Source organism: Scyliorhinus canicula, chromosome 14 (genome assembly GCF_902713615.1).
Source record: "Scyliorhinus canicula chromosome 14, sScyCan1.1, whole genome shotgun sequence".
NCBI classification, from domain to species: domain Eukaryota; kingdom Metazoa; phylum Chordata; class Chondrichthyes; order Carcharhiniformes; family Scyliorhinidae; genus Scyliorhinus; species Scyliorhinus canicula.
Window position 1 is genome coordinate 4819562 of NC_052159.1, and position 25023 is coordinate 4844584.

The window sequence follows — 25023 nt, forward strand, 5'->3', positions numbered from 1 at the left end:
TCAGGTCAGCCCGCACCCCAGCCCACATTCCGCCAGGGCAGCCCACACCCCAGCCCACATTCCGCCAGGTCAGCCCACACCCCAGCCCACACTCCGCCAGGGCAGCCCACACCCCAGCCCTCATTCCGCCAGGGCAGCCCGTACCCCAGCCCACATTCCGCCAGGCGGCCCACACCCCAGCCCACACTCCGCCAGGGCAGCCCACACTCCGGCCCACATTCTGCCAGGTCAGCCCACATTCCGCCAGGTCAGCCCGCAAAGAGATCTCACATTCCAGCAACGAGGTAAAAATCTAAAAGCAAAGTCAGGAAGCCACGTGCTTCCTGACGTGGTGAGGAAGCGGTTTTGTAACGTTATAAACAGACGGCCTGTGAGACATTGACACAGATCGAACATCGACAGCGCAAAGCCCCATCGTTCAACCGGACTGCCGATGACAGCCAAAACCCTCGGGAATAACCGGATTGGTGAGGATTTGCATTCTTCTCTCTTTAAGATACAAAATGATAGAAGGCATGGAAATATTAAAATACAAACAAATTTATTAATGTCGGCAGGGCACGTTCTGGTGAATGAGCCTCCAGCATCATTTATCATCACGGATTGTGTCAAAATTAGTGTGCTTGGGAAACGGTTGTGAACGGCTCCACCCCCCCCCCCCCCCCCCCCCCCCCCCCCTCCCCCCTCCCCTCCCCCCTCCCGGTCAGGGCAGGAGGATCGGCAAACTGAGGATACAGATTGGAGGTAATTGACAGAAGAGTGAGAGGGGAGAATGTTTATCACGTAGCGACTTGCTGTGATCTGGAAGGGGCTGCCTGAAAGTTCAGTGGCAGCAGGTCCAGTAATATCCAAAGGGAAATTGGAAACATACTGGGAGAAGGGTAAATCTGCAGAGTCATGGGGGTAAAAGAGTAGGGGGTAGGATAGGGCTGGCTCAGTTACAAGCGGCTAAATGGCCTCCTTCATAGAATAAACCAGCACAGGGTTCATTAGGCCCATCGACTCTGCTCGATCTGTTAAAATAAAATGATCCAATTTCTCCCATTCCTGCCCCTCTCCATACGTTTGCAAACTCTTTCCTTTCCAACGCTTCCAACAGCCTGAAAGGCAGAACATTCCAAATTTGCAGCGTCCTGACCCTCTGACAGTGCGGCACTCCCTCAGTACTGACCCTCTGACAGTGCGGCGCTCCCTCAGTACTGACCCACTGACAGTGCGGCACTCCCTCAGTACTGACCCTCTGACAGTGCAGCTCTCCCTCAGTACTGACCCTCTGACAGTGCGGCGCTCCCTCAGTACTGACCCTCTGACAGGGCAGCAGTCCCTCAGTACTGACCCTCTGACAGTGCAGCACTCCCTCAGTACTGACCCTCTGACAGTGCGGCACTCCCTCAGTACTGACCCTCTGACAGTGCAGCGCTCCCTCAGTACTGACCCTCTGACAGTGCAGCACTCCCTCAGTACTGACCCTCTGACAGTGCGGCACTCCCTCAGCACTGACCCTCTGACAGTGCGGCACTCCCTCAGTACTGACCCTCTGACAGTGTGGCACTCCCTCAGTGCTGACCCTCTGACAGTGCGGCACTCCCTCAGTACTGACCCTCTGACAGTGCAGCGCTCCCTCAGTACTGACCCTCTGACAGTGCAGCACTCCCTCAGCACTGACCCTCTGACAGTGCGGCACTCCCTCAGTACTGACCCTCTGACAGTGTGGCGCTCCCTCAGTACTGACCCTCTGACAGTGCGGCACTCCCTCAGTACTGACCCTCTGACAGTGCGGCACTCCCTCAGTACTGACCCTCTGACAGTGTGGCACTCCCTCAGTACTGACCCTCTGACAGTGCAGCACTCCCTCAGTACTGACCCTCTGACAGTGCAGCACTCCCTCAGTACTGACCCTCTGACAGTGCGGCACTCCCTCAGTATTGACCCTCTGACAGTGCAGGGCTCCCTCAGTACTGACCCTCTGACAGTGCGGCACTCCCTCAGTACTGACCCTCTGACAGTGCGGCATTCCCTCAGTACTGACCCTCTGACAGTGCGGCACTCCCTCTTTACTGACCCTCTGACAGTGCGGCACTCCCTCAGTATTGACCCTCTGACAGTGCGGCGCTCCCTCAGTACTGACCCTCTGACAGTGCGGCACTCCCTCAGTACTGACCCACTGACAGTGCGGCGCTCCCTCAGTACTGACCCTCTGACAGTGCGGCACTCCCTCAGTATTGACCCTCTGACAGTGCGGCGCTCCCTCAGTACTGACCCCCTGACAGTGCAGCCCTCCCTCAGTACTGACCCTCTGACAGTGCGGCACTCCCTCAGTACTGACCCTCTGACAGTGCAGCACTCACTCAGTACTGACCCTCTGACAGTGCAGCACTCCCTCAGTACTGACCCTCTGACAGTGCGGCACTCCCTCAGTACTGACCCTCTGACAGTGCGACACTCCCTCAGTACTGACCCTCTGACAGTGCAGCGCTCCCTCAGTACTGACCCTCTCAGGGCAGCACGGTGGCCTAGTGGTTAGCACAACCGCCTCACGGCGCTGAGGTCCCAGGTTCGATCCCGGCTCTGGGTCACTGTCCGTGTGGAGTTTGCACATTCTCCCCGTGTCTGCGTGGGTTTCGCCCCCACAACCCAAAAATGTGCAGAGTAGGTGGATTGGCCATGCTAAATTGCCCCTTAATTAGAAAAAATAATTGGCTAATCTAAAATTTATAAAAAAAAAAGTACTGACCCTCTGACAGTGCAGCACTCACTCAGTACTACCCTCTGACAGTGCAGCTCACTCAGTACTGACCCTCTGACAGTGCAGCGCTCCCTCAGTACTGACCCTCTGACAGTGCAGCACTCCCTCAGTACTGACCCTCTGACAGTGCAGCACTCCCTCAGTACTGACCCTCTGACAGTGCAGCACTCCCTCAGTACTGACCCTCTGACAGTGCAGCACTCACTCAGTACTGACCCTCTGACAGTGCAGCACTCACTCAGTATTGACCCTCTGACAGTGCAGCACTCACTCAGTACTGACCCTCTGACAGTGCAGCACTCCCTCAGTACTGACCCTCTGACAGTGCAGCACTCACTCAGTACTGACCCTCTGACAGTGCAGCACTCACTCAGTATTGACCCTCTGACAGTGCAGCACTCACTCAGTACTGACCCTCTGACAGTGCGGCACTCCCTCAGTACTGACCCTCTGACAGTGCAGCACTCACTCAGTACTGACCCTCTGACAGTGCGGCACTCCCTCAGTACTGACCCTCTGACAGTGCGGCACTCCCTCAGTACTCACCCTCTGACAGTGCGGCACTCCCTCAGTACTGACCCTCTGACAGTGCGGCACTCCCTCAGTATTGACCCTCTGACACTGCAGCACTCCCTCAGTACTGACCCTCTGACAGTGCAGCACTCCCTCAGTACTGACCCTCTGACAGTGCAGCACTCCCTCAGTACTGACCCTATGACAGTGCAGCACTCCCTCAGTACTGACCCTCTGACAGTGCAGCACTCCCTCAGCACTGACCCTCTGATAGTGCAGCACTCCCTCAGTACTGACCCTCTGACAGTGCGGCACTCCCTCAGTACTGACCCTCTGACAGTGCAGCACTCCCTCAGTGCTGACCCTCTGACAGTGCGGCACTCCCTCAGTACGGACCCTCTGACAGTGCAGCACTCCCTCAGTACTGACCCTCTGACAGTGCAGCACTCCCTCAGTACTGACCCTCTGACAGTGCAGCACTCCCTCAGTACTGACCCTCTGACAGTGCAGCACTCCCTCAGTACTGACCCTTTGACAGTGCAGCACTCCCTCGGTACTGACCCTCTGACAGTGCAGCACTCCCTCAGTACTGACCCTCTGACGGTGCAGCACTCCCTCAGTACTGACCCTCTGACAGTGCAGCACTCCCTCAGTACTGACCCTCTGACAGTGCGGCACTCCCTCAGTACTGACCCTCTGACAGTGCGGCACTCCCTCAGTACTGACCCTCTGACAGTGCAGCACTCCCTCAGTACTGACCCTCTGACAGTGCGGCACTCCCTCAGTACTGACCCTCTGACAGTGCAGCGCTCCCTCAGTACTGACCCTCTGACAGTGCAGCACTCCCTCAGTACTGACCCTCTGACAGTGCAGCACTCCCTCAGTACTGACCCTCTGACAGTGCGGCACTCCCTCAGTACTGACCCTCTGACAGTGCATCGCTCCCTCAGTACTGACCCTCTGACAGTGCAGCACTCCCTCAGTACTGACCCTCTGACGGTGCAGCACTCCCTCAGTACTGACCCTCTGACAGTGCAGCACTCCCTCAGTACTGACCCTCTGACAGTGCGGCACTCCCTCAGTACTGACCCTCTGACAGTGCGGCACTCCCTCAGTACTGACCCTCTGACAGTGCAGCACTCCCTCAGTACTGACCCTCTGACAGTGCGGCACTCCCTCAGTACTGACCCTCTGACAGTGCAGCGCTCCCTCAGTACTGACCCTCTGACAGTGCAGCACTCCCTCAGTACTGCACTCGAGCATTACCTGGTCTGCTGTGTCAAAGTTCTGGAGTGGGAATTGATCCTTGTGCCTTAGAAACAAGGGAGATACTAAGAGAGTCAGAGTTAAAATTGAACATCTACTGATGCTTATTTATAGTCTGGGCAATTTTCCTGAAATACTTTTTGTTACCTTTTCCAGGGCAGGAAGTACTGTGGTGCATCGTGATGCCCTTGTTGTTTCTGCACCATGGAGTTGTCAATGCTCATTTTTCAGGAGATGGATACAAAGACCAAGGTAACGTACTCGAGGGGGAAAGCTCCCATGGCAATGGTCCCTCTGCTCGGATGGTGGGTTGCCCTGGGAATCGCTGCTCTATTACACTGATATGCGATGGTAGCTATAGTGAGGGGAACTGTCGGCGCACAAAATACATTAACATCCAAACACACCAGGAAAAGGCCGATTGCGACATTGAGTCAGCTCCACCGTCACAATGGGTTGAAAATCCAGATTCCTTCCCCATCTCTCCTTCCCGGTGCTCCGCGAGCTTAACACCACCAGGGGGAGGCAAAATAAAACACCCAGCAACAACAAGAGAAAATGTATTCAGGGAATTTTGATGTCAGCTACAGGCCCCTTCCCGACAGCCAATCAAAGCAGTCCAGGACGTCACACCAACACGTGGCAGCACCCTGGCCTCTGAATCCCAAGGTTCTGGGTTCAGGTCCCACTCCGGGACATGAGCACATCAATCCAGCTGACCATCCAGTGCGGTGCAGAGGGAGCGCTGCACTGTCAGAGGTGCTGTAGTTCAAAAGAGACACTGAACTGCGGTACGATCTGTGCCCGGGGATGTCAAAGCATCATTTTGAAGCGGGGCGGGGGAGTTTCCCCCGGGAACCTGGACAATATTTATCCCTCAATCTACATCACAAAAAACAGCTGATCTGCTTCCTTTCACACATTGCTGTTCATGGGATCTTGCTGTCCTCAAAATGAATGCTGTAATTCCTAAATTAAAACAGAGACTACACTTCAACAAGTACTTCATTCGCTGCGAAACATTTTGCTTGTGGAAAGCGCGATATAAATGCATGTCTTTCTTTTTTGTTTTACAAATGTTTGTTTGCTAGTACATAACTTGAATAAGGTCAAAAAAAGAGAAATTCTGTGAAAACCTTGCACCTTCCATTCATCAGGACAGACCCAAGAATACCAAACTTCAAATGGAACAACACTTTGTACTACAGGAGTAACAAGGTGCTGATTGGCTGGCAAGTGGACTCTGATTGGTCAAGGCATTGCCATGGTGAATGCACCAGGGAACAGCTGCCCCCTAACCTTTTGTTGAATTGAAGAAGGTGCAAAGGTTGAACGTGTTTTTGCAGAGGACAGTGCCCTGCCTATGAATGTGTGTACCTTCCAGCCAGCCACGTATATATAATTTGGCCAGGGAGGACTGGGAGCAGGAACCTTTCGGTAAATCTGTGACAGAACAGTGGCACGCATTCAGGAAGGAAACGGGGAGAGTTCAGGGCCAACATGTTTCAATTAAGAATAAGGGTGGGACCAACAAATGCAGTGAACCCTGTATATTGAGGGATATACAGCACTGGATCAGGGGAAAAGGGAGGCTGATGGCAGATATCGAGGACTCAAAACAGTAGATGCCGTAGGGATGTATAGAATGTGCATGAGGGAACTTAAAAAGGAAATCAGGAGAGCTAAAAGGGATGCGGGCAGGTAAAATAAAGGAAAATCCTCAATTGTTTTACAAGTACACTAAAGATAACTAAGGAAAGAGTTAGGGTTAGGCCCATTAAGGACCACAGTGGTAATGTGCGTGTGGAGCCAGAGAATGTAGGTAGGGTTCTAAATGAATACTCTGTGTCGGTGTTCACTAGTGAGAGGTACAGTGTGGGTGTAGAAATCAGGGAGAAGCACTGTAATAAAATTAAAGTGATCAACATAGACAGAGAGGAGGATCTGAGTGGTCTGGCAGGCTTAATAATAGATAAATCTCCAGGGCCGGGTGAAATGTATCCCAGGCTGTTGAATGAGGCAAAGAAGGAAATAGCAGGGGTGCTGGCAATAATTTCCAATTCCTCTCTGGCCATGATGTGGAGATGCCGGCGTTGGACTGGGGTGGGCACAGTAAGAAGTCTTACAACACCAGACATGATCTTCCCTTAACAAAGCCACGCTGATTGTTCCTGATTAATCCTGGCCTCTCCAAATGCAGATTCATTCTGTCTCTCAGGATTGCTTCCAATAGTTTCCCCACCCCTGAGGTTAGACTGACTGGCCTGTAGTTTCCTGGTTTCTCCCTTCCTCCCTTCTTGAATAATGGCCCCACATTGTCTATCCTCCAGTCCCCCAGCCTCTCTCCTGTGGCCAAATACAGTAGGAAGTCTTACAACACCAGGTTAAAGTCCAACAGGTTTATCTGGAATCACTAACGTTTGGAGTGCAGCTCCTTCATCACTCACCCGATGAAGGAGCAGTGCTCCGAAAGCTAGTGATTCCAAATAAGCCTGTTGGTTCGATTCCCGGCTTGGGGGTCACTGTCTGTGTGGAGTCTGCACGTTCTCCCCGTGTCTGTGTGGGTTTCCTCCGGGTGCTCCGCTTTTCTCCCACACTCCAAAGACGTACGGGTTAGGTGGATTGGCCGTGATAAATTGCCCTTAGTGACCAAAAAGATTAGGAGGGGTTATGGGGATGGGGTAGAAGAGAGGGCGTAAGTGGGTCAGTGCAGAATGGCCTCCTTCTGCACTGTATGTATCTATGTTCATGGTGAACAGGTGTCGGAATGTGGCGACTAGGGGCTTTTCACAGTAACTTCATTAAAGATTATTCTTATTATGGACATTTTTACTGATTCCTGCTCCTTATTCCAATACGATTTATCAAACTCCCCGTGCTGGGATCTGAACACATTCTCTGCATTTACTGCTCCAGCAATTGAAACATGAAACCTGCTTCAAGCCATTTAACTTTGCCTCTGGTAACAAATAATAATAATCTTTATTGTCACAAGTAAGGCTGACATTAACACTGCAATGAAGTTACTGTGAAAAGCCCCTAGTCGCCACATTCCGGCGCCTGTTCGGGTACACAGAGGGAGAATTCGGAATGTCCAATTCACCTAACAGCACGTCTTTCGGGACTTGTGGGAGGAAACCGGAGCACCCGGAGGAAACCCACGCAGACACGGGGAGAACGTGCAGACTCCGCGCAGACAGTGACCCGAGCCGGGAATCGAACCTGGAATCCTGGAGCTGTGAAGCACCGGTGCTAACCACTGTGCTACCGTGTCGCTCAATTTATGGTGAGACCCATTTCCTGTGAACTGGGGAAGTTCCCCATATAGTTTACCAAAGCAGGGGGTCATGTTGGAGTTGGAGAACTTTGGTGAGGCCACAGCTGGAGTACTGTGTGCAGTTCCGGTCGCCACTCTATAGGAAGGATGTGATTGCACTGGAGGGGGTGCAGAGGAGATTCACCAGGATGCTGCCTGGGATGGAACGTGTCAGTTATGAAGAGAGGTTGGATGGGCCTGGGTTGTTTTCGCTGGAGCAGAGAAGACTGAGGGGCGACCTGATCGAGGTGGACAAGATCCTGAGGGGCGTGGACAGGGTGGATAGGGAGCTGCTGTTCCCCTGCGGTGAAGGGTCAGTTAAGAGGCGGACACAAGTTCAAGGTGAGGGGTGGGAGGTTTAGGGGGGATTTGAGGAAAACCCTTTTTACCCAGAGGGTGGTGATGGTCTGGAACACACGGCCTGGGAGGGGGGTGTGATGATATGATCTGCATACTCGTCTGCCATTGGGCCAGAACGTCGGCTTACCATTGGCCCTGGTCGGTCATGTGCCTCTCGACCGATTGGCCGAGAGGCTGAGTTAACCACGCCTCTATCAACGAGGTATAAATGCTCAGAAGCCTGACGATCGTCCCTTTCCACTGTGGACGATCGCCAGGCTGTGTTCTAGTTAATTAAAGCCTGACATTGGTAAATCACTCGCCTCACGTGCAATCGATGGTGCATCAGGGGGTAGGGGCGGGTTGCCTCACATCCTTTAAAAGCACCCGGATGGGCATTTGGCACGTCTTTACATTCAAGACAATGAGCCAGGTGTTGGCAAGTGGGTTTAGGTAGACAGGTCAGGTGTCTTTCATGTGTCGGTGCAGACTCGATGGGCCGAAGGGCCTTTTCTGCGCTGTATTATTCTGTGATGCGTTCTGAACACCAGGTCCCTCTCTGAGGCTAATATAAAACTCAGGAAGGACGCACTGGACTTAGTGAGGGAGCAGTGCAGATTCCCCAGAGTAACACTGGGGTAAAGGGGTTAAATTACCAAAGATCTTTGTTGGGAATGAGAAGCCGAGGGTTAGATAGGAAACCCAAAACACAAACACATCAGCTGTGACCTTCGGACTCGAGGGGCCAAATGGCTACTCCTGCTCCTAATTCATCTGTCCATAAGGGGGCAGGACACGTCAGGAGCCAGATCATTCGGGGGATGTAAGGAAGCAGTTTCTGACACAAAGGGGAGTGGGAATCTGGCACTCGCTCCCAGCAATGCGGCCAAAGCTGGGGGGGAGGGGCTCAATTGGAAATGTCAAAATCAGATCCTTTAGTGAGGCAAAGGTAGGGAGCAAGGATGGAGCGGAAATCCTGATCAGCCAGCATCTAATTGAATGGCAGAACAGCCTCGATGGGCTGAATGGCCTTCTTCCAGTGCTCTGCTTTGCAGCAGGTGGTGGGAATCTGGACCTCTCCTGCCTGAAAGGGCGGCAGAGGCCGGAACCCTCAACATTTAAGAAGCATTTAGATGAGACCTTGAAACTCCAACAGCTGCAGACAAGGCTATGGACCAACTGCTGGAAAATGGGATGAGAATAGATAGGTGCTTGATAGTAGGTGCAGACACGCTGGGACGAAGGGCCTCTTTCTCGGCCGTAAACTCTGTGACTTTATGGTTTTCTTTTCAACATGTATCAAAGAATTGGTTCTGTCTTCACAGGGTTTGAAGAATATGGTCCTCCGATAATCACCGTGCCAGCTGGCACCACCGTCAATGCCAAGCTGGGTAAGTACGTCCATCATTGACCAACAAACCAATAACTCGAGACCTGCTGAATTAGGGCTGAGCCACACAGCTATTCACAAACGGTATCTTTGTTTCCTCACAGGGAAGTCGCTGGTGGTCACCTGCCAGGCAACCACAGGCAGTTCCGACAAATTCTCAACCATTATCTACTGGTTGGCCAATCACCAATTCATCGAGGATGCATTTGAGGATGGCAGAGTGTACGAAGGAAAGGAAATGTAAGTTAGAATGTTTGAAAATAACCCAGTGTCAAGATCTGGCTTAGCTGTCATCCCCGAATCACCTTCGGCCTCCTTACCCATGTCTAATCAACCCAATGCCATACCTGGACTGACCCTCTGACAGTGCAGCACTCCCTCAGTACTGACCCTCTGACAGTGCGGCACTCCCTCAGTACTGACCCTCTGACAGTGCGGCGCTCCCTCAGTACTGACCCACTGACAGTGCAGCACTCCCTCAGTACTGACCCTCTGACAGTGCGGCACTCCCTCAGTACTGACCCTCTGACAGTGCGGCACTCCCTCAGTACTGACCCTCTGACAGTGCAGCACTCTCTCAGTACTGACCCTCTGACAGTGCGGCACTCCCTCAGTACTGACCCTCTGACAGTGCGGCACACCCTCAGTACTGACCCTCTGACAGTGCGGCACTCCCTCAGTACTGACCCTCTGGCAGTGCGGCACTCCCTCAGTACTGACCCTCTGACAGTGCGGCACTCCCTCAGTACTGACCCTCTGGCAGTGCGGCATTCCCTCAGTACTGACCCTCTGACAGTGCGGCACTCCCTCAGTACTGACCCTCTGACAGTGCAGCACTCTCTCAGTACTGACCCTCTGACAGTGCAGCTCTCCCTCAGTACTGACCCTCTGGCAGTGCGGCACTCCCTCAGTACTGACCCTCTGACAGTGCGGCACTCCCTCAGTACTGACCCTCTGACAGTGCAGCACTCTCTCAGTACTGACCCTCTGACAGTGCAGCTCTCCCTCAGTACTGACCCTCTGACAGTGCAGCTCTCCCTCAGTACTGACCCTCTGGCAGTGCGGCACTCCCTCAGTACTGACCCTCTGACAGTGCGGCACTCCCTCAGCACTGACCCTCTGACAGTGCGGCACTCCCTCAGTACTGACCCTCTGACAGTGCGGCACTCCCTCAGTACTGACCCTCTGACAGTGCAGCTCTCCCTCAGTACTGACCCTCTGACAGTGCAGCTCTCCCTCAGTACTGACCCTCTGACAGTGCGGCACTCCCTCAGTACTGACCCTCCAACACTGCGGCACTCCCTCAGTACTGACCCTCTGACAGTGCAGCACTCCCTCAGTACAGACCCTCTGACGTGCAGCATTCCCTCAGTACTGACCCTCTGACAGTGCGGCACTCCCTCAGTACTGACCCTCTGACAGTGCAGCTGGTGTTGTTCTCTGTGTCATGTATTGAGAAATTAGATGTAAACCTTCAGGACAGAAGATGGAGATGGCAGTTGATTGGGGGCGAGGTTGGTGAGAGGAAGGGTCTGCACTCGGACTGGGTTAACAGACAGAAGTGGACACGGAGATACAGAAGGCGATGATAGGGCAAGTGAGCAAAAGCTTGGTGAATGGAGAGTCTGAGAGAGAGAGAGTGGGGAGAGCGTCAGAGGGATGGCGAGCGAGAGAGTGAGAGGGTGAGGGAGAGAGAGCGGTTTGGGTGGGGGTAACATTCCAGACTTTACAGACTTGGTGGCTTAAGGTACAGCCAACAGCAGTGGTGTGATTAAAACGGAAAACACAGAAGCGGAGAAGATCAGACATCCGAGGATTGTGGACATGGGAGATGTTGCAGAGATGGGGAAGGAGGTGAGAAATTGGAGAGATTTGTACACGAGGCGAGTGACAATAGCATCATTGAAGAGGTGTGAGAATTTGAAGCAAATGTGATGAGCATCTGCCACCCTGGGGATTAGCGATGCTTCCTCTGCTAAATTGCAATTGATCTTAGAATCATAGAATTTACAGTACAGGAGGCCATTTGGCCCATCGAGTCTGCACTGGCCCTTGGTGAACTTGAAGAACCTTAGCCACTTGGTCAGCCAATATTTCCCGTGGAAATCACCGTGTCTCTTCTCCTCCATCCTCAATAGATTCAAGACTGATAATGGAAAACTGATTATCCAGAAATATTTGAGGTTCACCAAGGTCACACCAGAAGATTTCAAGACTAACTTCACATGTGCCGTGATGAATCCCAGTGGAAGTTCAGTGAAAAACATCACTTTAGGTAAGTGAACAGCAGGTGGCAGTATTGCTGCACAATCGAAAGCCGCTTCAGAATGAGAGCAGTAAAGGCTTGGAACCAAAGATCCTGGGGGCTCGATTCAACTAAACGGGAACAAAGTCCCATAAACGACACCGTTTAGCTGCATGTTTCCTGGCGCTCGCACCGCCGAGGTACACATGGCTATAAAACGCAACTTGTGTTGTATAAGGGGCTTAAGCAGGGAAGGGCTGCACAGAGCGCCGTTTTCTACACTGGAAAGGTCCACTCGCCGGATCTCCCCAGTGCAGTGAGAGTTCGGGACGCTATTCTTAAATAGCATCCTGGTAGAAGAATATTGGTCAGGTCACCAGTGATAACTCCCTCAGCACTGACCCTCTGAGAGTGCAGCACTCCCTCAGTACTGACCCTCTGACAGTGCAGCACTCCCTCAGTACTGACCCTCTGACAGTGCGGCACTCCCTCAGTACTGACCCTCTGACAGTGCGGCACTCCCTCAGTACTGACCCTCTGACAGTGCGGCACTCCCTCAGTACTGACCCTCTGACAGTGCAACACTCCCTCAGTACTGACCCTCTGACAGTGCAGCACTCCCTCAGTACTGACCCTCTGACAGTGCGGCTCTCCCTCAGTACTGACCCTGTGACAGTGCAGCACTCCCTCAGTACTGACCCTCTGACAGTGCAGCACTCCCTCAGTACTGACCCTCTGACAGTGCGGCTCTCCCTCAGTACTGACCCTGTGACAGTGCAGCACTCCCTCAGTACTGACCCTCTGACAGTGCGGCACTCCCTCAGTACTGACCCTCTGACAGTGCGGCATCCCCTCAGTACTGACCCTCTGACAGTGCGGCACTCCCTCAGTACTGACCCTCTGACAGTGCAGCACTCCCTCAGTACTGACCCTCTGACACTGCAGCACTCCCTCAGTACTGACCCTCTGACAGTGCGGCACTCCCTCAGTACTGACCCTCTGACAGTGCGGCACTCCCTCAGTACTGACCCTCTGACAGTGCGGCACTCCCTCAGTACTGACCCTCTGACAGTGCAGCACTCCCTCAGTACTGACCCTCTGACAGTGCGGCACTCCCTCAGTACTGACCCTCTGACAGTGCGGCACTCCCTCAGGACTGACCTCTGACAGTGCAGCTCCCTCAGTACTGACCCTCTGACAGTGCAGCTCCCTCAGTACTGACCCTCTGACAGTGCGGCTCCCTCAGTACTGACCCTCTGACAGTGCGGCGCTCCCTCAGTACTGACCCTCTGACAGTGCGGCACTCCCTCAGTACTGACCCTCTGACAGTGCGGCACTCCCTCAGTACTGACCCTCTGACAGTGCGGCACTCCCTCAGTACTGAGCCTCTGACAGTGCGGCGCTCCCTCAGTGTTACTGTGGAGGGAGTGGACATATTTAGCAGATGTATCAAAGCCACATGTAACAATGTATTTCCCAGAGCTGGTGAGCATATCCTCAGTTGTGCAACGTTTTGTTATCCGCTCACCTCAACGTCAATTCCTGGATTGATGGGCGATGAGTGAGACACTGACAGTAACTGTGCTGTAACTGGTAAAACCTTAATAAAAATGGATTAAACACATCTCCCTCCCTGTCATTAAATTACAGTGAGGAAGAAGGTATCACTCTCGAGCACTGGCCCATGCAGAGGAAACTGGTAAGTATTTTAATTTTTAATGAAATCCCCCTCCTGTCCCTTAGAACAATTCAACACACCATCAATTATTAATAATAATAATCGCTTATTGTCACGAGTAGGCTTCAATGAAGTTACTGTGAAAAGTCCCTAGTCGCCACATTCCGGCGACTAGGGGCTTTTCACAGTAACTTCATTGAAGCCTACTCGTGACAATAAGTGATTTTCATTTCATTTTCATTTTTTTGTCCAATTTAGCGCTGGCCAATCCACCTGCCATCTTTGGGTTGTGGGGGTGAGACCCACACAGACACGGGGAGAATGTGCCAACTCCACACGGATAGTGACCTGGGGCCGGGATCAATCCCGGGTCCCCGGTGCAGTGAGGCAGCAGTGCTAACCACTGTGCCACCCTCCCCCATGACAATTGTGATCAAAGTCACAAATAACATCTGTGACAACAGTGATCCATCTCTTGTCAAGAGCAGTGGAAGCCGATTTAGTAACAGTGAATCGGAAATGGGAAGCGAACAGGAAAAGGGCAGGAGCAGGGGGAGTGGGACTAATTAGGTAGCTCTTTCCGAGAAGGCGCAATGGGCCGAACGGCCTCCTTCTGCACCGTGTGGTTTCATAGAACATAGAACAGTACAGCACTGAACAGGCCATTCGGCCCTCGATGTTGTGCCGAGCAATGATCACCCTACTCAAACCCACATATCCACCCTATACCCGTAACCCAACAACCCCCCCCCCCCCCCCCCCCCCCCCTCTAACCTTACTTTTTAGGACACTACGGGCAATTTAGCACGGCCAATCCACCTCACCCGCCCATCTTTGGACTGTGGGAGGAAACCGGAGCACCCAGAGGAAACCCAAGCACACACAGGGAGGACGTGCAGACTCCACACAGACAGTGACCCAACCGGGAATGGAACCTGGGAGCCTGGAGCTGTGACGCATTTATGCTAACCACCATGCTACCGTGCTGCCCATAAATATGAGGTTTTATTTTTAATTTTGCAGCAACGATTCAAGTAGAAGTTGGAAACTTGCCTACAGGTTAATGACAACCCAGAGAAAGGTTCAGTGATGGGAAATGATGAGAAACTATCCTGGAACACGCCAACCTCCTTGAAGGCTGCATTGCTGCGATCAGCTGCCCAAAGCGACAGAAAAATGCCCCAAGAACGGACAGCTGGCAATATCTGCCAACAACACTGTACAGTACGGGAAAATTAAACAAAGAACAAGTTCACAAGTCTACCTGGACATCTTTTGTTTCATTTTTGGTATTTTTCCCCACTTTGAGGCATCAGCCTTTGCTGTTAGTCAACCCATCCCGACCTCTGACTTGGGAGATGGTGGATTCGAGTCCCACTTTGGAGAATTGAGCACAATAATCTCGCCCCACACCCCCCCCCCCCCGGTGCAGCACCAAGGATATTCCTTCCGGCTGGAGCTGCCATCTTTCACCGAGACTTTCCCACAACCACTACTGGAAAAGCAAAGGAGTCTTCCATCAGGTGTCTCGTGTTTTGGTCAATATTGATCTCATTGCCGTTTGTGGACCCTTGCTGTGTTGCACAGGTGGCTACACTTCAGGCATCTTTCAATAGCTGGCAAATGCTTCAGGACACCACATGCTTTTTAAAGATGCGTGTGTTAACCTCACAACACCAAGAACGGTTAAATTTGCATGCTTAAATACTTTCTATAATCAAGATCGCAAAATAACTTGGGTTTTTTTTAAAAAACCATCGAATTTTACAGGTTTAAAAAATCAGAATAAATCATACTAATTTCATGAGTGTACACTGATGATGCTACTACATCTTCAGGGCCAGCAGCTGTATGATGGGCCACATGGCCTCGTCATGGAGCTAACAGAATGATACAGTGTGGGAGGAGGATGTAACGGAGTTAGGGAATATTTATGTGGAGGGTGCGAGGCGAAGATGGAGTCGATCGTGGAGGGTAAACAGAAACCGCAAAAAGCAGGGAAAACAATTTAACATTTCAGTTGCCAACTTCAGAGAACGACATTGGAACAACCTCAGCCCCGCTGGCCCAATGTCAGGGAGCCAGCGGAGCCGGCAAGCTGCCTTGTGTGGTCAGCCTTGGCACATTGTGAAGCAAACCCACTCCCAAGTCAGAACATTAGAGGTCAAGGTCCACTCCACTGGTGGGAAATGCCGCACAGAGGCACCTCGAGTCTGCACCGGCTCGTGGAAAGAGCACCCTACCCAAGCCCACACCTCCACCCTATCCCCATAACCCAGTAACCCCACCCAACACTAAGGGCAATTTGGGACACTAAGGGGCAATTTAGCACGGCCAATCCACCTAACCTGCACATCTTTGGACAGTGGGAGGAAACCGGAGCGCCCGGAGGAAACCCACGCACACACGGGGAGAACGTGCAGACTCCGCTCAGTGACCCAAGCCGGAATCGAACCTGGGACCCTGGAGCTGTGAAGCAATTGTGCTAACCACTGTGCTACCGTGCTGCCCCAAATGTCATCCATCCCAGACTTTTCCCTTCAACTGCTGGAGACCATCAACTAATATTTATTAGAATCCCACTAACTCCTTCGATTAAATTTCCTTACACCTGTATGGATTTATCCTCCCAGTTCCTCCTCCTCCATCCATGTTTAGAAGACGATGGTCTTTCTACACCGGGATTTGAGACTTCTCCCTTTCCCCCCCTTTTTTGATTTCCCCTTGTCCCCCACTGTTGTTAACAAACCCTCGCCGTGTCCACCATATTTTCCACACTCGTGCTCCAGGCCCTTCCCTGTGCTCCCAGAACCACAATAGGAATCCCCCCCTCATTGTCTACCCCACCAGCCTCCGCATCCACCGGGATGATGTGTCACCACCAAAAACATCTTCCCCGTCATCTTACTGTGAAGGGACCATTCTCTCCCTGGTCCACTCCACAATCAACCCCAATGTGCTGTCCCCTTCCCATGCAAATATAGGAGATGCAACACCAGCCCTTTTAACTCCGTTCTCCTCACCATCCAAGACCCAAAACATTCTTTCCACGTGAAGCAGTGATTCGCTTGTCCATTCCCGTTGACCCTGGGATACTAACACTTTTGTCATTTAATCTCCCCTTTCTCCCACTCCATCACAGACCTTCCTTTTGTCTTTCTCCCACCCACCCATTGCTCATAACCTATTACATTTCAAACTATTCCCAGTTCTGAGGGAGCGTTAACCCTGTTTCCCTCTCCACAGATACTGCCGAGTATTCCCAGCTGTGCAAACACGTGACCCTTTCTCTTTCTCATGGAGGTTGTTCCCTGGCCCACAGGCAGCTGGGTATGGGGGGAGCTTCCAGCTCAATTGATAAGTTTTTGAAGAGTTAACTCCACCCGGTTCTGCCTCAGAATAAATCAGCTTTGTTACAGCATCACATCTTCAAAAAAAACACAGGGAGGAAGTATGCAACAGGTACATTTATTTTATTAAGTGGAGACAACATTTAGGATTACATTGTGCATTCGGAAGGAGTGCAGTGTAGAGAGAAAAAGAGACAAGTCTAAACATCTTGTATAAAAAAAATTAATATTAAGAGCCTGCTTTAGAGAGAGCAAATCGTACATCATCTCAGACAGTAATAAAGTCGGTGATAAAAATCACCACAAGGCAAGTCCATAAGCCATTGTCTGCAGACAGATCGGCCAGATAATGGGACCATCAGGAAACGCCTTCTGTCACCACCTGCGCCCACACAAACTAAGCGCATAGTGGGTCACCAAAACCTGACAGATTCTCAATCATGTACAAGTGCTCGAAAGTTCCTGCTTAGGCTGGCTGGTGTTGATATGAAAAGGACACTGGAAAACAACAAAGTATAAACTGGGAGGAAAATTCCCTGGATCAGGGTGACCAGTGGCTGGGAGGAGGGGAAAAGTTAGATCTCTGCTCCGTGCCAAATACTGGCGTCTCCCGCTAGCCTTCACCCACATGCCCAGCAATGCCACCTTGCTTTTACACAGGGTGAGGACGGAGTTCCAAGCTGGCTGCAGGATGCCCCTGAGCCGGGAGCTCAGTCAGCAGCCAGACACGTTTCAGAAACGTGTTTTAAAAAAAAAAATAAGTGCGTCTCCATGGTGACCATGGGCTCACGAGGGGGATGGGTGCTGGGATTTTGGGATTAACTGGCACCCACTCCCCAATGAAACTGATACAAGGGCAGATCCACTTGGTGAATCTCTGAGGAAGGGATTCAAGGTACGCGCGCCCCACCTTTCCAGAGTGCTCAGGATCCTTTACAAAAACAGACACAGACTCTGATGTGCGTATGAATGCATTCAAATACATACACTCGCATATCACTCACTCTCAGCCATCAACACGTACAGTTCAAGAACACAACCCCATCCACTCCTCACACCCCCCCAAACACACACACAACTCGCCCCCCCAACCCCATACACAGCCCCTCCATCCCCCACCCAAACATCATGCACCTCGCCATTCCCCCCACATGCAGTCGCCCTCCCCCAACCACGACACAAAGTGGTACCTCAAGCACACAGCGCCCCACACGCTCTCCCGCACGCACACACAGCGACCCACACACTCTCCCGCACGCACACAGCGACCCACACACTCTCCCGCATGCACACACAGCGTCCCACACGCTCTCCCGCACGCACACAGCGCCCCACACGCTCTCCCGGACGCACACAGCGACCCCCACGCTCTCCCGCACGCACACACAGCGCCCCACACGCTCTCCCGCACGCACACAGCGACCCACATGCTCTCCCGCACGCACAGCGCCCCACACGCTCTCCCGCACGCACACAGCGCCCCACACGCTCTCCCGCACGCACACACAGCGCCCCACACGCTCTCCCGCACGCACAGCGCCCCACACGCTCTCCCGCACGCACACACAGCGCCCCACACGCTCTCCCGCACGCACACACAGCGCCCCACACGCTCTCCCGCACGCACAGCGCCCCACACGCTCTCCCGCACACAGCGCCCCACATGCTCACAGCGCCCCACACGCTCTCCCGCACGCACAGCGCCCCACACGCTCTCCCGCACGCACAGCGCCCCACACGCTCTCCCGCACGCACAGCGCCCCACACGCTCTCCCGCACGCACAGCGCCCCACACGCTCTCCCGCACACAGCGCCCCACATGCTCTCCCACATGCACACACAGCGCCCCACACGTTCTCCCGCATGCACAGCGCCCCACACGCTCTCCCGCACGCACAGCGCCCCACACGCTCTCCCGCACACACACAGCGCCCCACACGCTCTCCCGCACACACACAGCGCTCCACATGTTCTCCCGCACGCACAGCGCCCCACACGCTCTCTCGCACGCACACACAGCGTGCGTGGTGCGCTCTCCCGCACGCACAGCGCCCCACACGCTCTCCCACATGCACACACAGCGCCCCACACGTTCTCCCGCACGCACAGCGCCCCACACGCTCTCCCGCACACACACAGCACCCCACACGCTCTCCCGCACACACACAGCGCCCCACATGTTCTCCCGCACGCACAGCGCCCCACACGCTCTCCCGCACGCACAGCGCCCCACACGCTCTCCCGCACGCACACACAGCGCCCCACACGCTCTCCCGCACACACACAGCGCCCCACATGTTCTCCCGCACACACAGCGCCCCACACGCTCTCCCACATGCACATACAGCGCCCCACACGCTCTCCCGCACGCACACAGCGCCCCACACGCTCTCCCGCACGCACACAGTGCCCCACACGCAAGCACACAGCGCCTCACGTGCTCACAGTGTCTCACACGCTTACATGCACAGCGCCCCACACGCTCTCCCGCACGCACACAGCGCCTGACGTGCTCACAGAGTCCCACACGCTCACATGCACAGCGCCCCACACGCGCTCACACCTTGGCGTTTGTCCAGTGCAGTCTGGATTAGCCTGATCCTCTCAGTTTATTTAAAATGAAAAGATCTGATGCTTTCCCAGGCTGGTATCAGGCATTCTAAAAGTTAAATAAATTTGTGCCGTTAGCCAGCTGGAATTCTGTTACCAGCTCACAGCCTTTGTGGTTGCAGAGACTGAAATTAGCCATGTGTCTTTAAAAGTTCAATATTCAATTTCTTTATACCTACAAGAGCTTAAAACAGGCTTATCATAATAAACACGCAATCACTGATTAATAATGTCTACATATACATAACGTGGCACAGCGGTATACAGGGGGCAAGCCTGCACAGGGTAGAGAGCTGGAGTGACATGTCTCTGAACACTGTCAGGATGAATTAGTGTTGTACAGACAGTGGCACTGGGAGAGTGACAGGCAGGTGGACAAGACGACGAGAATGCCCTGTGCACGCCTTCCAGCACCAGAATGTTGTACATCCGGATCAATAATGAATACTTTCATTTCCGGAAATGTTTTTTAAAAATATAGACAATTGAATAACGTCTAAGGGGTCCCGAAGATTGACATCCAGCACGTTGAGACTAGAGACAGCACTTGTTGCTCAGTCTTTTACTCCAATATCTGGGTCGGGGAGGTGGGGATAAAAGGCTGCAGTTTGAATCTGATCACTATAAACTTATCCTTCTAATCTCTTCACCCTACTCTCTCGCTAATTTTACCACCAATTAGAAGTCTCTATGTCAGCGATTTGTACTTAACCACAATGTCCAACTGATTAACCACAAGCTGGTGCATCTCGTGGGCGACCTCGGAGCCAAATCGCTCTCTTCAACAGCCCCCAGCAACCCGACAAGCTGTTTGGCTCAATATTCACTCTCGCTCAACTCTGCTCGACCTAGAGACGGGAGGGGATAAGGTGGCGAAGCCGACATCAGGAGAGCTCTCAAAAGGGAAGAAGCTACCTTGTGCTGCTGGTCAAACTAACTGTGTCAACACTTGCCCAAATACAGCACACAGATATTCAAACAATTTCTTTGCTAACACACTGCGATTTCAAATTAACCCGGAAGTAGAGGCCGGCAATAGAGCGATAAACGGTCAGAGTGGACCTGATCGAAAGGGTCGGATTATTAATGTCGCCTCCACCAATTACTCCCAAGTGATTGACAACAGCTGCTTTAAGACAGGTTACCAGACCAGGTCTCCATTCTTATGTCTCGCCCCCTGCATAGTCACAACGCGACAATGTGCGACAGCTACAATCTAACTAGCTGCAGGAATGCTCTGTAGAGCCATACAGTGGCAGGAGGTGGGAGAGAGTAATCTTGGCTTCCCTCAATTCGGACATGGGAACAAGAAGTGCTCTGGGTGGGGAGGGGGCGGGGGAGAAGGGGGAGAGAGGAGGGATAGGGGACATAAGGTGTACCCCGAGGCTGGATAAACTGGGTCCCTGGCCCCCACCCCGTCAGCTGAGAGCTTTGGGCCTCAACTTGTATTTCTTTATAAAATTACGCGCACTAACCTGCCCCTGCAGGTGACAGGTGCTAAATTGCTGCCACTGTACAGTCTTATCAAAGGAGAAAACCTGCTTCAAAAACACCAACAGGAAAATTTACAACAGGCAAGGCTTGCAAAAGGACGTAAGAAATATAGTTTGATAGAAAGTTTCAGCCGCGATCCTAATACTCGAGTAACCAGTATGAGAATTCAAAACTAGGAGGGAGTTGGTTAACTCACCTTCCTGATACTACTGTACTCTACACTGACTGGTAGTCAGTCTGACCTCGTTAATCACTCTTAAGGCAAATTGTTTCGTTAAAAAAATAAAAGAGTAAGCCAGCAGTTTGCCCGATTTTCTTCAGGCAGAACGGGTCTGCAGAAACATCCAGCCCTGGGCGGGTTAGCTTCCTCCTCAGGGATCTTGTCAAGTTGCCCTCCAATCAACACTCACATCTTCACCGTCCTGGGCATCCTGCGACTGCCAATTTCCTGAAACAGTAAAATGGGGGATTAGCCAGAGGGCAGAGCAAGCGGTGAAATACCCAGCCGAGTTTACATGTTGGCAGAGGAGTAAACGTTGGTCCCAGAACACCAGGGAGAATACCCATTCCCTTTTCTCCATGTGCTGGACAATATTACTGGCTCCTGGGGGATGGTGTTGCAGGCGGCAGCATTATTGGACAGGCTGGGGGCGGCACACAGTGAGTGCAGATTGATCCAATGGCAGAGGAGGATACAGATGAGCTCACTGGTCTCTACTACTCGCCCAGCCCACTGTTTCTTGCACGCGAACTGGCTGTTTCATTGCGATGGTGCCTCGCCCATAGACATTTACTAGGCCACAGGCTAGCTTCCCACAGCAAGGGTTGAGAGAGGACAAGGATCCAGGTTCAGGGCACCATGGGGAAAGGGAATGGAGACTTTTCAAGTTGCAGCAATTAGAGGGGGGGTGCTGCCCCAGTGCCTATGATATTGGACAAACACAAACATTAAAAGTTTAAACGTCTATAGGACAGCTTATAGAAACACAGTAAATAGGAGAAGTAGGCCATTCAGTCCTTCGAGCCTGCTCCATCATTCAATATGATCATGGCTGAGCCTCTCAATGCCACACTCTCTCTCCCCATACCCCTGGATGTCTTTAGTGTCCAAAAATCTTTTTCCTCCTTAAATTTGGCCTCGGCAATTTTATACCTTTCAATTAGACCCCCTCTTATTCTTCTAAACTCCAGTGAATACAGACCCAGTCGACCCAGCCTCTCCTCATCCGACAATCCTCCTGCCATCACAAAATTCAGCCTGGTGAACCTTTACTGCACTCCCTCTATGGCAAGTATAACCTTTCTTAGATAAGGAGATAAAAACTGCACACAATATTCCAGCTGTGGTCTCACCAATTCCCTGTACAGCTGCACTAAGACATCCTTGTCCCGGAACTCAAATCCTCTTGTAATGAAAACCAACATATCATTTGCCCTGCTGCACCCTTTCATTCAATGATTGGTGCACAAGGGCACACCGCTCCCATTGCAAGACAACATTCCCCAATCTATCACCCTCTAAATAATACTTATCTATTTTGTTTCTCCGACCAAAGTGGGCAACATCACACTCGTCAATGTTATACCGCACCTACCATGTATCTGTCATTCACTCATATGCAATGAATCTGGGCTGCCATTAATTAAAGCGGCCACAAGGTTGCTGGTTTGCTATTAAAAACCCAGACGGTTCACTCTTGTCCTTTAGTAGAGGAAATCCGTCGTCCTTACCCACTCTGGGCCCACATCCAGTCCCACACCAACGGTTGACTTTCAATATTTCCAGCATACCAGAGATGGGCAAGAAACACACACAACCCAAACAGTATTGAAAAAGCACAAAGCTTTCCTCCTGACACTTGTACCCCTGCCATTTAATCAGAGAATTACCTTTTTAGAATTTGATTTGGGAGATTTCTTGGGTGATTTCTTTGGGGTTTTCTTGGGAGTTGCCCTTTTATTGATGCCCCTCAGCAGAGTGTTGCCCAACCTTCGAGGCGTGTTCAAGACGGTGTAAGATATCGATTTGCGTCTGTCATCCTGGGAGGAGAGAGGAAGAAAAGAAAAAAGGTAAATGTCGGGAAGTGAGAAGTGTCGCCTCTCCCCATACCACAGGCTCCAATGGGAAAGGACAGGGGAGTTCGCAAACCTGCTGCTGAGGATTGAAACTCAATTCTGACAGCGTGCTGCAAGTAAGGTTTCAGATCAGTCGACAGGTGGAGTTGATGCTGCAACGTGAAGCTCTGTAAAGAGAACATCTAGATTCCATAAAATGGTTACGGCAGAGAGAGACTATTCAGCCTTTGTATCTACACGGGTTCTCTGAAAGAGCAATTTACCACTGCCCATAGCCCTGCAACGCATTTCCCTTTCAGATAATAATCCAATTCTCTCTGAACTAGCCTCCGCCACCCACTCAAGCAGCACATTCCAGATTTAACCACCTCTCTGCTTCTTTAGTCAATCACCGTAAATGTGTTCCCTCTGGTTCTCAGCCTGCTGGTCTGCTCTCTCCAGGCCCCTCATTACTTCAAACACTTCTCTCAAATCTCCTCCTAACCTCCTCTTCTCCAGGGAAACAGTTCCCACCTTCCCAATCTATGCAGCTGAAATGCAGCACTGAGCTCTGGAACGTGATGCCTGGGGAGATAATCCCGAACCATCACTCTGAAACACGCCACCTTGACCAGCATTAATAAATCATATCTAAAGCTCTTCAACAGAGAATTGGAAAATAATGCACAACATCTGTTTTCACTAATATCTTTTGGTGAAAGAAAGTTTGAAAACTTGGTCTGGGTCTAAATGTGATTGGTTCTTTCTGACCAGCCCCGCCAGCCCCTCAGTTGTGTCAAACGGTGAATGTCAGATCGTCCTGCTATCAAATCAAATTGACATACTGACAAATTCAATGTACTAAACTCATCCTGACCGGTTATATTGGTGTATGTGCTTCACACTACACTCTTGTTTTGAGCCCGATTAAATTGTATTTCTTAAATTAAAGAACTGAACACTTTAAACTAAACTGCAGTGCAAACCTCAGGCAGGCTGATGGGAATTCAGACTTGGCCAAAGTCAATTACACAACCCAACAGACAAACTTCCAGAACATGTCTGACCCTGTCCCGTCAGTCACACTCCAGGAGATCATCGATCCTATTGTATTGGGTAGCCCAGACCCAGCAAGACTCTCGGGCACCCAGAGTTCCTGCCGTTATCTTATACAGAAACAGGTTATGTGCAGCAACACCACCGGAGATGACCCCGCCCGGGTGTCCTGTCACGTGGACAACAAGAAACTGATTGGGTGTTGGATCCTCCTTCTGAGGCTTCATTGGCCGGAAGCCAGAGAAGTTTCTGGAAAGGCGAGGAAGGAGGGATGGGGATAAAGGTAGACGCCCAAGGCACACCAGCAGCGAAGACTCCATGCAGAGGCAATTGAGACGTCTGATCAGAGGTGGAAGGAAGCAGCGTGAGACAGCCACATTGGCAATGACATACCCGAGAGATTCAGAGATCGGACCCATGGCTCAACTGGCAGCGGGATTCACCGTTCCGGCAGCCGGCTAATGGGATTTCCCCATTGTAGCCATCCACGGTAGCACACGTGGCTAGCACTTTGGCCTCACAGCGTCAGGGTCCCAGGTTCGATTCCCGGCTTGGGTGACTGTCTGTGCGGAGTCTGCATGTTCTTCCTGTGTCTGCGTGGGTTTCCTCCGGGTGCTCCGGTTTCCTCCCAGAGTCCTAAGACGTGCGGGTTAGGTGAATTGGCCATGATAAATTGCCCTTAGTGTCCAAAAAAGGTTAGGAGGGGTTATTAGGCTATGGGATAGGGTGGAAGTGAGGGCTTAAGTGGATTGGTGCAGACGCGATGGGCCTCCTTCTGCACTGTATGTTCTATGTATCCCACGCTGTTGGGAGACCTGCCGTCAGGAGTGCGCTGCCAGTCAATGGAGGATCCCGCAGACGGAGAATCCCGCAGAAGATCAATGAAAACACACTGCTTTGAGAAGCTGCTAAACAAATGGAAAGTAATTGCAAATAAAAGGGTGGCCTTCTTTATTAAGAAGGCC

The 25023-nt window shown here is 52.0% G+C and overlaps 3 protein-coding genes across 8 annotated transcripts in view; 1 reads left to right on the forward strand and 2 right to left on the reverse strand.

Annotated features, from left to right (window-relative positions):
- The first annotated feature begins 259 nt into the window (after positions 1–259).
- Positions 260–14756, forward strand: LOC119977867 (interleukin-1 receptor type 2-like). 2 transcript variants are annotated; one of them, XM_038819127.1, is made up of 7 exons: positions 268–467; positions 4682–4777; positions 9506–9571; positions 9675–9810; positions 11709–11845; positions 13466–13514; positions 14517–14756. In XM_038819127.1, exons 1-7 carry the CDS (start codon positions 434–436, stop codon positions 14581–14583), a joined length of 585 nt encoding a protein of 194 aa, XP_038675055.1. In that variant the 5' UTR covers positions 268–433; the 3' UTR covers positions 14584–14756. The 2 variants fall into 2 exon arrangements, with proteins under 2 accessions (XP_038675056.1, XP_038675055.1); XM_038819128.1 differs by lacking the exon at positions 11709–11845 and having other exon boundaries at positions 260–467.
- Positions 14757–16942: 2186 nt separating this feature from the next.
- LOC119977263 (keratin-associated protein 5-5-like) lies at positions 16943–19400 on the reverse strand. Its single transcript, XM_038818000.1, has 2 exons — positions 19263–19400; positions 16943–19232 (listed from the first exon to the last, which is right to left on the reverse strand). The coding sequence occupies exon 2, from the start codon at positions 19020–19022 to the stop codon at positions 17970–17972; it is 1053 nt and encodes a 350-aa protein (XP_038673928.1). The 5' UTR covers positions 19023–19232; positions 19263–19400; the 3' UTR covers positions 16943–17969.
- Positions 19401–19926: 526 nt separating this feature from the next.
- numa1 (nuclear mitotic apparatus protein 1) overlaps positions 19927–25023 on the reverse strand; it is a 143579-nt gene continuing 138482 nt past the window's right edge. For all 5 annotated transcript variants that reach the window (XM_038817996.1, XM_038817997.1, XM_038817998.1 and 2 more), the window contains 2 exons: positions 22838–22987; positions 19927–21395 (listed from right to left, as the gene is read on the reverse strand). In XM_038817996.1, the coding sequence (XP_038673924.1) occupies positions 21354–21395; positions 22838–22987 (192 nt within the window). In that variant the 3' untranslated portion in view covers positions 19927–21353. The remainder of the gene's footprint in view (positions 21396–22837; positions 22988–25023) is intronic.